General features: G+C 43.0%; 1 protein-coding gene across 5 annotated transcripts in view; it reads right to left on the bottom strand.

Moving 5' to 3' along the window:
* rbfox1 (RNA binding fox-1 homolog 1) overlaps positions 1–16,427 on the bottom strand; it is a 131,166-nt gene extending 114,739 nt beyond the window's left edge. Inside the window, exon 1 of one of the 5 annotated variants that reach the window (XM_035616164.2) lies at positions 15,997–16,427. In XM_035616164.2, coding sequence (XP_035472057.1) covers positions 15,997–16,092 — 96 coding nt within the window. In that variant the 5' untranslated portion in view covers positions 16,093–16,427. The remainder of the gene's footprint in view (positions 1–15,996) is intronic. The other 4 variants (XM_035616166.2, XM_035616163.2, XM_035616165.2 and 1 more) reach the window with 4 other exon arrangements.
* Positions 16,428–17,321: the final 894 nt, after the last annotated feature.

Raw genomic sequence — 17,321 nt, 5'->3', positions numbered from 1 at the left:
ACCTTAGTGTTCATCCATCCATCCACTATCAATACCACTTCCATTAAGGAAGTGGTATTGATAGTGGAAAACAATCAGATCAGAGGTCATCTGTCTTGGGTGGGCCCAATGGTTGAATTGGGCCGGAGCCCACTGGAGCCTTTTCAAGTCCAAACCACACCAATCACCTTTTTCAAATCATATCAACATATTTTTTATCTCCCAGTCACATTATCAGTTTCTGATATCAGTGATCAAGTTGAGTCATGAAGTCAGTTTTACATCTGGTCAAAATGAAACATTACTTGACATTAGTATAAACTAAATGTTGTCCTGTAGCAGAAAACGTTTATTGAGACGAGTTATATTGCTTATGAATTCAACCCTCTGATTTGTTAAAGGAAACATTTTTGTATTCTTGTCTTTTACATTTGTCTCTTACATCTCTTCGTATCGTGAGTTCTTACGGGCCACGTCTGAGTCATCAAACGCTTCTATCTTCAGAAAAGTGTGTAGATTACGTGCGTAAACAAGATGGATGTCACCTGTGCATATTTGAGCAAGCGTGAACAAGGACAGCAAATTAGCATAATCAACACCCCCCAAATACCATATAAGGCTTCGCTACCTGACTCAAGTCAAGATTAGTTAATTCATGAAAATGGCATTATAGAGTAAAAAGAAGTTTACAAGATCGTAGATTGAAGCTCTGATTTCACAGATCCAAAAATTAAAGTCTATATTTTGGCAGCGTCAGCAGGAGTTAAGTGACGGACTGAAGCAGCTCTATTAATGCTGAGTCACCCGTGAAACGCACTGTCACTGAAATAAAGAGGAAATGTATTGAAAATAGCATTTTATTCTAAACACTCGCCATAACTGCAAGGAAGTCAAGGTGTCATCTCTGTCACTGAAATGGATGAGAAACTGTGTCGTAACTAACGATGTTGCACACATTTTTCTGCTGGTGCTGGATCAGTTCACCTTCGTTCATTGCAAAATTATACAAAATAAAGCATGTTAAAATCATCTGACGTGTCTTCTCTGGTGTGTGGAGCTGCTCACTACCAGCTATGTCAAGGCTCATCCACTCACAACACCAACTGTGCGCTTTACCACGGCACAAGTGCGCATATGACACTTATTGTATGAACACTCCTGCCTCGTCTGCGATTGACAAGAGATGTCACGAGTTAATCTGAGTGAATTTTAGGTAGATGATGTGAAAATAGTTTGCAATAAACAACTGACATAACGAGCCAGCAACTCTGTGCGTCCCTGCGCTCACATATTCCAACTGCCAAAGATGTGAGCTCCCCTGGCCATTAGGCAACAACGTTTAGTAGGTACATGAATAAAGGGTTAGGGTTAGGGTTAGAATTGAAATATTAAACATTTCAGAATGGGAGCAAATCCCTGCAGTCATGTTCTTGTGGAAAGCAGCTGAGAGGAGCTGTTTAAGGTTATATGAGCATGAGGTGGTTCATACGTATACTTGTTAACGGGACACATTAGGCATAGATCTGTGATGGACTCTGGGGTCACATTACCTGACCTGTGGATAACCACCTGGTGGGGCATTTGGTCAGGGTGGATTTGAGGGTCATGGGAGTTTGCCTATCAAGTCCACATTTGACTTGTGGACTTGGTCCCTCCCAGGATCTGGTCAGGGGGCTGTTGCTATGGTCCATTAGGTTCTTGTATAACCAAAGCAAGAGCTGTGACCGTATGCTCAGCAAGAAGTCAGACCCTCTTCTGGTGGCTAATGGCCTCCACCAGTTTTCTCCCTTGTGACCAATCCAAAGCCGTGGATTGCTCCTTTTGGGTTGGGATGGAGTGCATGCACCAAGAGAAGAGGTAGCTCCTGGTATTTTTTTTTACAAGTGAAGGAAGGATGGAGTTTGATGTGGTGTCAGCAGGAGAGCAGGAGCTGTCGACGATCTACATTGTGGCCCTCACCTATGGTCATGAGCTTTACCTAAAGTTTCCTCTGCAGGACAGCTGGGCTCAGCCTTACAGAGAGGGCCACTGTTGAGCCCCTGCTCCCTCGTATACAGGAGCCAATAGAGCGCAACAGTGACCACCCACTTTTATGGGAATTTCCCATTCATTCATTTACTCCATTGACATTTCATCTACGAGATGAATCTTTACCATTAGACGTTTTTTGCCGAGCAAAATTTATTTTAAGAGCGAAGGAACTACTCATCCCATAAGCCATTGCGAATGACTTTCCAACGACAGTTTAGCTTCTTCTTGAATTGAACCTTCCTCATCATCATCATCACTGTAGTGTTTATAAAGTTGATGAAGAGTCTTGTGATGTGTTGCAGCTCATGTTTTGTGAGCGTATAAAGTGTATAACTCATGCTGCGTTCCATTACATCTCGGAACTCCATGTTTGGAGCTCGGAAGTCAGGGAAGTCGGAATTCTAACTGGACAAGTTGTTCCATTTGCCACCTCCGATTCGCAGGCATTTTTTGGGGGGGGCTCATCCCTGGCTCTGTAAATTGAAAACAAAAGAATGGTCCGGCCCGCACCTCACAACACAGTGCAGTTAGTAAAGATCACTCGCCGACGCGCCAGTGAATCAGGCTGCGACTCAAAGGGTTTTGGCCTCGTGGTTAGTCGTCGGTCTCACATGCCCGAGGTTGTGGGTTCGAGCCCCGGCCAGACCAGTGACATCATCAACAACAACAAAGAGAGAAACAATCTCACTGCCTTTACTTATAGGGGAAAACTAAGTGTTATGAAATGGACAACAAGCTTCATCACTGGACTGAAACACCAACCACACAGCCTGCTGTGAAACCATATTACAATATTACAATAAGCTACGCATGGAACAGAGAGAACTGCTCCAAAAATGAAAACTAGCAGGCTTGTACTCTGCAATGTGTGTGTGTGTGTGTGTGTGTGTGTGTGTGTGTCTGCCTGTAAGGCTCACTGTGACCCAGATAGCATAAAGGATTTCACGCATTCGGGATCCCTCTAAATTAAAGACAGTGACTTGTCTTTCTTCTCTCCCTCTCTTCTCCGTCATGGGGAGAGCAGAGCGAGGAGGGATGTGAGTCGGTGTCGTGGACGGAGAGACAGCCGCCCCTCCCCTCTCCTCACTAAATCATCAAAAGGAGTTAAAATGCCAGCAGACATAATGAGGTTGTGGAGTCTATACCCCTCCTCCCCTTTTCTTCATCTCTTCCCCGCTCACTTCTCTGCTCTCCTTTTTTTCCCCTTTCATGCATTTTCTCTTTCAATAGCAGGTGGCGTACCAGGTCTGAGCTTGAGTCAAATCCACCATGTGCAGTTACAAACTAACACACACAAAGAACGCTACGAAGAAATATGTCACGGAGATCCACTGCGCTCCAAAAACTATTAAAGGAGTCCCCCAGTGATTTAGAAGTGGACTTGATCGATTAGAAAAAAAGCAGTCAAAATCAAAGTGGATCCTAATCTTTCCACAATGCAATCAACATCATAGTTCTGTTATTCTGCATGGTAAATGGCCCCAGAGTTGTTCTCCTCCACAGTCTCAGAGCTGCTCACTGTGGAACTGTTGTGTTTCTCTGTGATAGTGTGACGTCTCCACCTCATTGTGTAAAGTGACTTGAGGTCATATATGCTGTGATTTGGCGCTGTACAAATAAAATTGAATGGAACTGAATTCTGTTCATGTGTAGTCTCTATTCTTGAGCTGAGTAGCTCAGCGAGCCACACTGTTGCACTGGGTTGATTCTCCATGTCCATGAACACATCCCCACATAGACCACGTCCCTCTGTTTGAGTGACATTTGACAAGAACTGCAGTGATCGATGTAGAAGAATGGCAGTACTGAGGTAACTTCACCCTCTCACTTTGGTGCAGTGTTATACAAGTCACACTGTGTGCACTGGTTACAATTTGGGGTGAACCCGAAAAACATCAACCATCTGTGCATGCTTTAAATATAATCGTTATCAGTAAAGAAATGTGAGTCTCTCCTCTCCACTGCTGTCAGCGCACAAGCAGAATATCATGGAGGACGAGGAGCTACAAGTTCTGCTGCGCCGCTACAAATCTGTCTCTGGACTTGTGAACAGGGCCGTTGGTGAAAGGGACAAAAGTATGTGAAGTAAGAATGACACTGTTTTAGTTCATCGAGGATTTGCCATCTGCTTGAGAAGAACCAAAATAATTCAAATCAAACTTTCTGTTCCATAGTGAATCGAACATCGGTGCACACTGCATCACCGTTACTTCATGTGTCTTTAGTGTCTTGGGTGGTTGTCACATAACCTCCGTGATGGAGACATCCCAACTGATCTTCATCATCACATGATGTTTTCTCATGTGAACATGTGTTTGTTTTTCAGCTGATTACGGACGGGACATGGGCCAAGAGAGAACCCACTACTTTCTTCAAGATGGCATGTGTTCAAGCTCTGTCATGAATTTCATCCGATCATGGTAAATGGAGTATATGGTGTCATCTCCTCAAACACGTGGGACTTTTCTACTGTACCACTCACAAAACTAACACACTGTTGGTTCCAGCCTTTGGTTTCTTCCATGAACGCAGGTCACAGCCTGCTGTTCTCCAACTCCCGCTCTTTGCAAAGCATAACCCTTCCTCCTGCAGCGAGTGGAGAGATAATGAGGTGAGAGCACGAGCACAGGTGGATGAGGGAGAGACACTGGGACGGAGAGAGAGAGAGAGGTGATACTATCTTAATGTGAGAGAGAGAAATGAGTTGATCGAAGTGTGTGTTTGTGTTTGTGTGAGAACAAGTGAGAGAGAGCAAGGTAATTATCTGAAGAGTGTCCGTGTGTGTGTGTGTGTGTGTGCGTGTGTGTGTGTGTGTGTGTGTGTGTGTGTGTGTGTAAGACACAGGGGAGGGGAAGTCTTTAAAGGACTAGTTCAACGGTTTGGGGAACAAGTGAGTGATGTTCAAATAGATATCACATTGATGTGACACACTAACAAACATCTCTACATTCACCTATCTTGTATGTTTAATCAGTACAAAAACATAATATATATATTAATACGATGCAGGCATCGTATTATATAAATGCAGGTAGCTGGAATTCACATGGGAATGATAAACTGTCTAACGTTGTCGAATCTCGTCTCGTCATTTCCATCTTTCAGCAACCAATCATTGAGATCTATTTCCATCGTTTGGAGCTGTCATCTTTCCACAGCCAATCGTTACGTCCGCTCTCCATTTTTCGAGAGCCAATCACCCTGCCCCACCTCCCTGCAGAGCTGATGGAGACCACGTCAGGATCACAAGTGGATTTCTGCAGCTCTGTGGAATATGTATATTTTGTAATAAATTTGCACTATATTTGTACAGCCGTAGTTTTGACTTATTTATACCAAAAAGATCTGTTCTGCTTTCAATATTTTTTCATTGTTATTGAGAAAAAACGTTTTGATACATTCAAGTGAAAATAGACATTAAAGTTAAGTGTAGGTGTAACCAGTGACTACATGTTGTTTCTTACATTACTATATAAATAAAGTAAATAAGATATTATAACTCCAACACAAACTTTAACTGTTTGGCTCTGTGGCATCCTCAATAGGCCGATGTCCTAGTATCAGTTATTAAGTGATCATTGAACAGTTCTTAACTGGTAAGAGTTGGGTTAAACAGAGAATTTTACAACTGAGGTTCGGTCCTTTGGATCCATAGCTCCTTATGCCATATTCCAGAAAAATCATGTTTCTACATATTTCTGAAACTAAGACAATCCAAAGTGCATCCTATAACTTCTGTCAGGTAGCAGTCAATATTAATTCTCCTTCTGAGAGACGCCTGTGAGGACACCTTAAACATAACTGTGACATTTATAATAATATGATTCCATTCCATCAACTTATCTTACTTCTATTCCATTTGAATAACTGTATTAAAGTATCAAATACTCCTTTAAATTTCATGCAGCACTCTTTTATTGAGGCAGCGTTTTCTGATGTGTACCACAAGCTGGACCGTTTTACCATATTCAGTAAATGCTGAGTCCATGAACATTGGTGAGAGTAGAAAGAGAACATGGTCAGTGGTGCGGATATGATACGTTACGCTGTAACGATTACTGCCGTGTGAATGTACAGTTTTAAAATGGCAGTTTGTTGATTCTAAATGCTTCTTATTTGGGCTTCACTCAAATCTCAAAAGATGATGAGATAACTTACAACTGTGCAGTACTTGTCAGGGAGTTATCCACTCTGTAAATGTAAAGGTTTATAGCGGCTATGGCTCAGGAGGTACAGAGGGTTGTCCACTAACCAGAATGTCGACTATTTGATCCCGGGCTCATCGAGTCGGTGTGAGTCAAGACATTTGACCCTCAGCTGCCTCTGGTGTGTGATGGACAACATACACAGATGGCACCGAGTGTATGTCTGAGTCCAACAGGAAAAACACATCATGTACGTTGCTGCCGTTGGAAACCACATCTCTTCTCTCTCTTCTTTCTAATCCGCTTCGTTCGTCCTTTATCGCTCTCTCTTTCCCCACTCTCCCTCTCTTTCCATCTTCCACTCCATTCATCCGTGCAGCCCTGGCGTATCATTACAAGAACACAACCATGGACTGTGTTGGTGTGTGTGTGTGAGAGAGAGTGATGAAATGGGCCCGTGCAATGAACAGGAAATGACACAGCACCTCAGACCAGGACACAGACACTCATTCAACCGTATCAGTGACACATACACACATTTCATTTGGAGGCATATGAAGGCAGTTTGGGATTAATTCCAGTAAGCCCATGTTAAGGGAGGCACCGTATTCATTGTTACAGTTGAAATATCATTTGATCATGAAGCCCATACAACGTGAAACAGAAAACTCTTCTCGTCCATGTACCAAAGCTTCCTGTAGCATCAATAAGTCATCAATACAGACAAGTAAAGGTTATTGAGAGAAAACACTTACTACAGTTAGTAGAATATCTCATGCAGAGCAGGGTTAGGGTCCACCACAGTGTGAAAACAGGAGTTAACAGTTACAATTATTCATGTTGCTTACTCTGAGGTGAGTAACAGTCAAATATGAATTTGACGTGAGTGTGATTGGATTGTTGGATTGGATTGGTCCTGTTTTGATCCACCAAGCAACAATCACTTTCATTAAATGAAACATTCTACCCGGAGTAAATATGTTGATAGAATATTCATTTTCATAGTAGCCACAATAAAAATTGGAATTAGCAATTCAATTATGACAATCATGATCATGAATTTTCCAGGTCTCTGCTTTGATTCTGCAAAATGAACAGATTGACCACAGCAGTAACCGAGCACAGACAGCAGGAGCACAGGGAGCACTGCATGGCGGAAATGAACGTCACAATATTTTCTCCAATCAATGAAAACAAATATGAACTTGATCTGACAATATTGTAGCCTGAGTTCCAGCTCCAGACCTCGTTGCCAACCAAAGCACATTGACACAAGTCACATCATAAATAAAGGTGACACTTCGTCTCAAGGTAGAAGAACGGATGATAAAGTGCATGTGTTCGTTACGTTATGAGGCTATTTTTGTTATCATCAACAGATCCAGTGACAGCATCAAACCTCTCTACTGTAACAGTGCCTGGGGATCACTGCTCTCATGATGTGGTGCCAGATGAATGAAACTGACTTGATATGAGTGCCTTCCCTTGTCTATGGCACTTGGGTTAGGGAAAGACCTTTCCTTCAGCAAAAAGAAAACATACTGCATTGTCTCTATACTAGTCTCTGAAATGGAACCAAAAGTGCAACTGATAACTGTTTAGAATTCATCAAAAGAGAAGATATCCTAAAATGAAAGCAACAGTGTACAGAGTGCTGCAGATTGTAACAGACACTATCTACCCGGCGCTCTCGCTGTGTCTCTCCACAGGTCGGACGAATTGACAATAGTACTTTTAATCTGCTCTTTGAACAAGAGATGCTTCTTAACAAGGGATCTGTGAAAAGCATACACAGCCCATTTACAATAAAGACTGGTATGAGTTACTTCTTCATAGTTAACATGTCACCTTATGGAGATGGTGATCAGCGATGTCATATTACGGAGTTTGGAGGAGAAGTGGAAGTAGCGATGTCTGAGTCCCACGGTTGCAGAGGGGACCACTGAAAAACGTATCTTTCGCCACGTTTTTAAATGCTTACCTAAAAATGAATATCCGTTCAATTGTATGCTAAATAATGTATTTTTTCACTGCTTTAGTTCGCCGCCAGACAGTCGTTTATTTCTGGACTTTTTTTCAAGCGTACTTGCCATGTATTACTGCGCCAACTTGTGCCGGTGCAGAGCAGCACCGTATCACTCCACAGTTCTTCCTCTGTATACTCTGGTTCATAAGGGTCTCTTCTTACGTCCACAGTGAATGGCATGTCTTCGTCGCTTTCATAATCACCCAGTTTTGTTTTCTTGTGTCTCTTGAATAAGCCACGGTAGCTCTGAGTCGAACAGCTGATTTGCGGAGTGATACGCTGCGCGAAAAAAAAGAGGGAAAAAGGCTGGACATGATACATCTGCCTCCCAAATTTTGTTCATGTTGGATAAACACAATTTTGAGGCTTCACTTCAGGGGCTTCGCTTTAGGAGCCCCTGGGCCACACCCGGGCCATGCCTCTGTCTCACAGTAGCAGTTGCAATATTTGATGTGTATACCAAATTTCACATAAGGGAAGAGCCTCAGAAATGCTGAAACTTGGCAGAAGAAAACCCAAATAAGAATCCAATAGGGCCTTGCACCTCCAGTGCTCGGGCCCTAAAACTGTTACTTGTATACTACCTGAGTGGGCTTTGACAGTACAAAGTAAGCTATGATTGTTTTAAGCCTTTTCCATCGAGCAATGGAAGGAAACAAAGGAATGAAAGGGAGAAATAACAAAGGTCCCTGGCAAGAGGCAAATCTTCATTTCAAGCTCCGGCGCTGCTATTTTTATAATCCACCAGCTATTCATAGTATAGGAGACAACTGCTGTATTGTTAACAGCTTTGATGGGGGCGGAACTTTGTCATTTACTGTAAACTCAGGTCTCCTCGAGAACACAGCCTCAGCATGAGATACTAATGAATGATGCAGGTGCCCAGTGAATGATGCAGGTGCCCAGTGAAAACATGCTTTGTTACACTATCAAGATGAACTGCCGCTGACTTCAAATGTGCATCATACCGAAACACAAGGCTGCACTGGCTTTCATTGAACATATTTCGTGTAACAGTTGTGATCTGTGAGTCCTTCCTTACAACAGTCGCCATACAGCTCCCACAGAGCACTGGGATGTTTGGAAATCCAACAGAGAATACAAATATCTATCAGACATGAATGTTGGAATATCTTACAATGATGCCATTCATTTGTTGTGATTCTGTTGAGTTCACACAGGATGACAGTTTAGCTCCATGTGAACCAGGGTTCATTTTGGCAGCTGCTTTAGATTTAGTGTTAGTCGTTAGACGGAAATGCTTATTAGTTAAACAAATTAAAGGAGACTAATACGAGTATCGGAAATTGAAATTGAAGTGTTGAAATTCATAAAAAACGTTTCACTCCGAACGATTTTACTTATGTAATTTCGGAATTCCATTCCTTAGTCTTCCTCTTCTTCAAAGAAATGAAGCTAATTTTCAGACATATTTTATATATAAGGGCAACAGAGAGGCTGCAGTACTCTCCACTGCTGGAGACATCGTCTTGCTAATCCTGCTAACAAGTCAAGAAATATGTCTGAGTGTGTGTGTGTGTGTGTGTGTCATATCTGGAGAACCGTTCATCTCATCAGTCTCACGCTTGCCATGTGTGTAGTTGAGGGAAGAGGAAAGCGTAGTGCTGGACTCGCGGTACGTTCAGTGTTGATCACTAAACAACTGATCAGCTGTGGAGCAGCGGCAGTAAAGACGTGAAGACGTTGTCAACCGCGACAACGGTGTGTTCACTACGACAGAGACAAACAACTGATTCTCCGGTTCAGGGCTCTGCGTCCTGAGTCCAGATTCACCGACATGTACAACGTGGGCGGAGCGAGGCTGCAGTCTGAGAGCTGCTCTGCACACACACACACACACACACACACACACACGAGCCGCCATCGAGCCGCGGGTTCGCCACTGCTCGACTAGATGAATACCATTTTATCTTAAAGGGCCCATATTATGCCCCCTTTTACACAAGTTACATTGGTTTTCAGGTGTGTGCACTACATGTCTTTGCCATTCCATGTCAAAACACCTCAACAATCAAGCCACACAGCACCCTCCTCTTTCTGTATAAACAGCCCTGTGAGACTACGGTCGATTCCAGCGCTTTCCTGCTCACTCCTCGCCCCCCTCCCTTCGTGTTCCGCAAAGCTCCGCCTCGCTCCTCCTCGCTCCTCCCCGGGTCTGCTGCGCAACTACGGCGTTGCGCTGCCATGACAACAGTCGCACGTAACAAGGCACATACACGACATAGAGTCCTGGGAGGCACAGCGAACACGTTCTCCATAATTACACACAGAGCACAAGGGGCTGGGCGATAGAACGTTAACGACATCCCGGCCGCGAGTCTAGCTACACCGGTAGCCGCGAGCTCCGCCGCAAGCCGGCAGCCGCGACCGCCGCAGCTGGGACCGACCGCCGGCAGCCGGGTTGCGAGTCTAGCTTGGCCATGCCCGCGGTCGTCGTTCGCTTGCGGGGAGAAAATGATGGCGTAGACGCGATCTGTTTTTCCGCACTTCAAGGGGGGAGGTGCTGCTCATGTTGGGGGCGTGGTCGCCCCAGTAGCAGGAGTCAACTTACGTCACTCGACGCCCGGGCTGTGAACGGCTCGTTTACAGACCGTCAGCACGATCAATCCAAACCACGAATCAACGACTCATTGTTTTCTTTCATTCTCCGTGGGCTGGCAGACACCCCAGATAACCAAATATACGTGGAGGCAGGCTGAAAAGGTGCCTGGAGCATAATATTGGCCCTTTAACACTCAACATTTTGGTCTTGTCTTGTCTCGTCAACGAAAACAAAACATACGTTTTGTCATCATTTTTATTATGTAAGCTCTAATAATTAAAAAAAATCTCTTCCTAGTCATGGAAAAAGGTCGTTGCCGAACATTTTTCGTCATAGTTTTCGTTGACCAAATGAACACTGATGTGAACACATAAACACACTTCCTCAGTGTCACATTCAGACGTGGGCTCTCATTGGATGATCAGGACTGAAGGATCCACATACGCATTCACAGCAATGTGAGAGTTAATTATTCTATCTTTTTCTTCTCCTTTTTCACCTGAACATGATCCTCTTCCATATGCAGGTCAAATAGAGCTATGATAAAATATAAATAGTAAATATAACCTGGGTGTCTCAGCAGGTGAAGCGCTGAATTTGAAGGTATCACCCAAACATTTTGTTTTGAAAATGTGAACTATGAAGTAAAATATTACAGAGGCTAAAATCTGTCTGTATGCTCTGAGAAAAACTGTGCAGTCAGCGATCCAGCAGCCATTGTGAAGATCAACGATGACTTCACTGATGACGAAGATGCTGCTCATCACGAGCAGTTTTTATTATTTATCTATTCTTAGCTGAAAATACTCATCACTCTTTCATTGTGAGGAGAAGAGTGATGTGTACAGAGTCAACAAGCAAACATCTCTGGACTATAAAAATAGATTGGAAGATTGAAAGCAGACACACACACACACACACTGAGCTGGACAGGAAGGCACACACAATCTGTTTGGATATTTTCCTTTCTTGGTATTTTAATTAATATTCAACGGCACATTTTTAAATGATCAATAATCATGAAATAAATCCGTTTTTAACACTTAAGATTGTTTTATTCACCTAAACACAAACAGATCCATAAACTTTTAGCATCAAGTCTCCCTCATCCTCGATTATTCCCGCTTTTCTTACAGATTAAGAATAAAAGACTAGTTCACGTCAACCAGCGCCAACCATGTCCAGTGGTTCGTCCCAATGTGTGATGTCTACTGTACCATCGGGGGTTTCACTTCCTGCCCGTCCACAGAGAAACCTCTGGACCAACGTGCTGCAGCTCTGAAGAAGAACGAACGGGACGATGAGTGAAGTTGGACTGATGACACTGTGTCAGCACTGAAACTCTTCTCAACCCTGGTTCCGTCCTCTGTGGGACCACGTGTGACGACATCACTCCTCGTTCACACACAGTGTGTTGCTCTTTTCTCTGCTGGAGGCAACACTCCTCTACTAATGTGAGCAGGAACAGGAGAGCATGATTCCAGTCTGACAGTGTGTATCAAATAAAGCTCATTATTATCATCATTTTCATTATTATAGTGAACACAAGGAACCATCGGAGAGAATGATTAATGTGCAGTGCGCACACACACACACACACACACGCAAAATCCCTAAGGCCTTTAGATGTATTCAAAATGTCTTACATGGCTTGACTATATATAGCTTCAAAGACCCAGATTTCCTATGTAGGCAACACACACACACACACACACACACACAGACACACACACACACACACACAATGCTCTGGCATTACATGCCAGCACATTTCCACAATCTGGAATACATGAACATTGCAATCTGAAGACAAAAGCGCTCTCTGTCGCCCTCACACACACACACACAGACACACACACACACACACACACACACACACACACACACACACACACACACACACACACACACACACAAACACACACAGTCTGGGGGGGGGGATGAAAGAGCTGCATAAAGGAATGTGACTAATGGAGGAAAGTTGCTTAATGACAAATTGTCAGATTGCAGAACCCATTTTCTCTGCTCGTCATTGAGTTCTTTCTTCCCAGAGTGCCGTTAAAATATTCCTCTGCTTCAGGCTTCTGCTCGGTCACACTTTCATTTCTTCTGGTTGCTCCCTTGCATTCTCTCTCTCTCTCTCTCTCTTTGCTTTTCCGCAATTTGGATGTGCTTGAAAACTGGGTCACAGAATAGCACGGTGTACTCACCAACTGCACACGTGAGCGTAAACACAATGTGATGGAAATAAAATCATGAATCCATTGTGAGGTACCCATCATGAATTTATGGGGTTTGAATTTCTTTATTCTAACCCGAGTTGGTGCGTAACAACCAAACAGACAAAATATGAACTCCCCAACATCAAAACTTGTAACTGAATTCAACCAAAGGTTGTGGGAGGAGCCTCAGTCAGAACCATAAATGCATGTAAATACATGTAAATACATGTGAATACATGTGATTTTGTCCGATTCACACTGTAATTACAAATGATTTTTTCTTTACCCATCTCCAAAATGAATCCATTGGATTTATTGAAAACACACATTTCCTGGTGTGTTTCAGGAACAGTATGAAACATGAAGGGAAGCAGATGAAGAAATACTACAATGATAATGGAGAGGACCTTATATCAAACCTGATCAATCTGCCATATATTATATAAATAATAATAATAATAAAGAAATGTATAATCACATTTTTTAAACTTGAATGTTACTTTGGACGTGTTCATTCTGATATGAATGTAAATTAAGATCTGTGCAGTCATCAAAATAATTATATTTTAGACAAACCAGGCTCCTGCCATCTTCTTGACCAGTCATTGTTCTGACTGTATCACATCCACAGCACATTCTACTGGACATAAGTTCACTATCACAGCAGCCAGGACGCGTTCAGACCCAGTGACTTAGTGTCCAACCTGTTCCTTCTCCTGCTCGCTCTCTGAATCTCTGCTGGGATTCACCCCCCAAACAAATCAGGCGACTGACTGACTGTCCCATCTCAACGTACTAAATCATACGTGGAGTGCAGCTGTTTTCAACGGGACAGAGGTTCTGCTCCGAGCCAACACAGTGATGGATGTGTAACGGAGTAGTGCCATCTACTGGGACTCATCTCGCCTGGTGATTGATCTCTGTTGTGATGGTCATGTCTCCGCTGCCCGGCTCCTTCATTCAGACTTATTCATTCAGCTCATTTATTCATCGTCATAGACACACACATGTTCACGCACAAATCCTACCTATCTGAAGGAGAGACAATAAACTAAACACGAATAATTATTAATTTGTGTAAAAGTCCAAATAAATATCAGCATCAAATCACATCAAGGCTGCTCACAGATTGATGGAAAGAGGACAGTTATTGTTTAAGTTTTGAAAGGTACAACCTTTGTTCCAGTTACACTTGACATCCACACTCTGAAGTAAGCGAGCCCTTTACACGGACACTCTTACGCTGCTGAGCTTGTTATAGTTTGGACAGTTTGTAAATAATGACGCAGAACCATGTTGCTTTCTGATTGGTTCTTATCAGCCACGACTCGATGACCAGCGGTGAAGGCAAAGTGTTGCTTACACTTCCTGTCAGTGACAGTTCCACCTCGTCATCGGTCCAGAAAAGAAATCCGACTTTTCACCATTGCTGTACCTTGTTCGTTGTATTTTATGTAACTAAACTGTTTACAACAGCATGCAGCATCTGGATGGTGTAAAATTTAAATTTAAATAAAATCAAACCTCAAACCACATGTGCTGTTACCACCAGTTACTACTGGTGTTGCCAAATCCACCAGGACTGAGGAAGTAACTAAAAACATCACAGGTTGACTACAGTAGGTATGACACCCGTTCACAAAATATCAGATATAACTCATTATTATTCTATTATTGAATCCATATGCTAGTCTCTCTGCAGCTAAATTAAAATATTTTTTTTTTTACACTAGTCTTACGAATGAAGATGATTTTGCTATAATTCTGTTGTGCATACAGCTGCTATGAACAAGCCTGATCTGACAGGGAATTCATGCTTACATTAAAACGTTCCATGTTCATTCTTCACTATGTTTATGACTGACTGTATGATGTTTATGACTGGTAATAATCTTTTTTATCTTTGAATAATAAAGACCTCTCATTTTGAACCTGAGATAGGTTTTAGCTGATTCCAGAAGGAATGGAAAACAACACAATCATAAAGGAAGGATTCTTTCCAGTGATTATGAAATGAACCCATAACCTGAACTCAGGAAAAACCACCTTGATTTTCTGAAACTGATTTTCACCAGCCAGAATACCAGATCCTTCAAATTCAGTCCATGCTTGTAATCCCAATTAAGAAATTAAAGATATTTGGCATTTTCAAACATGAAAATAATTAAAACATTGAAGGATTCCTTTTAAATGTTGACAGCCACACATGTCTTCATGTGAACAATGAAGTCACTAAATGTCTAACCAGAATATTCACCTCAAGGTGAAGAAACCTTGCTGTCAAAAGTTCCTTTTGTAGTTTGAACCAGGTTCAGGTGAGAGAAGAATGAAACATGTCCTCGTGTTTCATTCTGTGGTCAACAAATCACCAGTCAATCCTTTAATCTACAGTATGTAAATCACCGAAATCATCTTAACGATCAAAACATTTTGGCGTCGCACCACTTACAGCATTACAAATTAAATCAGTCAAAAATATCATCAGTCATGTCATCGTCCTTCAACACAAATGTTAATCCTCATTTGATGCTTGTATTCACACTAGTACCCTCCCAACTGACAAACACTGGGTTGTTCTGAACATGGAAATGAATATGGTTCATGAAGTCATTGCACAAAGTTTTTGTGTAAAAAAGGAAATACTTTATAATGTTTGATATAATTGTCCTGATGCGTAGCCTCTCCGACTAACAGATGTGAACACTATGAATCTTTCCTGAAAGTGGACTTAAAGCTGCCTCATCCTCATCAGCAGGATAAGGGAGCCCAGGATCAACTGTACACCACTGTACAGTATCAATTGTACACAAGTGTACACAGGGCGAGCAGGACGCTGCCGCTCCAATTCGCAGACGCATGAAGAGATGCTACACATACACACCCAGTGTTTCTCTTACTTTACCCAGTAGGTGCGAGCATGTCCACAAGCGCCAGTGTGGTAGCATGTATTCAGGATGTGGATTCATGTTGACAATATCACACACACACACACACACACACACACACACACACACACACACACACACTCACCTGCTGTAAATACATGAAGGTGAGGGCGGCACAGGATAGCTGGGGACACGCGTCCACATTTGGTAACGCCACGCATGTTCCTCCAGGATGCTGCATGTTCCCTCCTCTAGCTGACAACAGAAACCCCCTCAACCGTGGTGTGAGCGGCGGGGAGAGACAGAGGCAGAGGCAGGGGGAGCAGAGTGAGAGAGAGAGAGAGGGTAAGAAAGAGAAGAGAAAGAAAGAAAGAGAGTGACCAGAGAGATGGAGCTTCAAAGGAAGCAGCAGACGGTCCCGTACGATGGAAACCCAATGTTTTCTGCTCGCAAGAAGGTGGGACGAGAGCTTGAGGAGGAGGGGGGGGGGCTACTGCAGTGTGTCTGACTCAGTGTGTGTGTGTGTGTGTGTGTGTGTGTGTGTGTGTGAGAGGACTGAGTAGGGAAGCCAGCAGTCAGTGTGACTGCGATCGCTGGAGCGTGAGGGAGGCAGAAAATTATCTGTGTGTGTGTGTGTGCGTGTGTGTTAGAGTGAGACCGGCTGTGTGTGTGTGTGTGTGTTGTTTCCTACAAAAATGCTGATATCTCTCTCTCTCTCTCTCTCCCTCCCTCTCTCCCTCTCTCTTGATGAATTGAAGTTGCCTGACATGTGTTACTGGAGGCTACAGCGGATGCTGACTGCAGCAACAAGGACCCTTAAGCCTCCCCCTCTCTATGGCCACAGCTTTACACCAATCAGATGTGGTTTGAACAGGAAAACGTTCAAAGAAAAAAATGTGTTGTTGTTGTTGTAGAGGTCAGTCAAAAAGAAGTTGACAACCCCTCCACTTGGGCAGTAGATGGCCCAGGGGCCTGAACTGCAAAGCAGGCTTTAGGCTTTTTCGATTATTGGTTATGAGTTTTCAGGTTGAAAACCTACTGACTGAGTCATTGTCCTACAGGACCCTGACAGGGAACGAAGAGTTTACAAAAAAGTGACAAATAATGATATTTATCAATGAGTGGAATCATGTTGATGTTCCACAGCAGAGCTTCTGATAAATGGAGGGAGAGTTCATCACGCGATGTAAAAACATAAGCTATTTCATATTATAGCTTGAAATTCAACAAAGATTACTTGATATCCGACTTTTATGCTATCGTTGTAGCCAATAATGACATAAGGAGATGTGTGGCAATAAATGGGGGCGACAAAATATTTGTCGCCCCCATTTAACTGTCTCAGTTAACTCTGGGTTTTTCTCTGCGGTTACGAGTGCGTACGCGCGGAAGGGGCGGAGTAGGTAAATACAAGCGACATCGTCAGGGCTATGAGTAAAGTTCATACAACAACTCCTGCAACTCATAAGA

This window comes from Scophthalmus maximus, chromosome 17 (genome assembly GCF_022379125.1).
Source record: "Scophthalmus maximus strain ysfricsl-2021 chromosome 17, ASM2237912v1, whole genome shotgun sequence".
NCBI lineage: Eukaryota > Metazoa > Chordata > Actinopteri > Pleuronectiformes > Scophthalmidae > Scophthalmus > Scophthalmus maximus.
The sequence above is the reverse complement of the archived record's forward strand: the minus strand, read 5'-3'. Positions and strand labels throughout refer to the sequence as shown.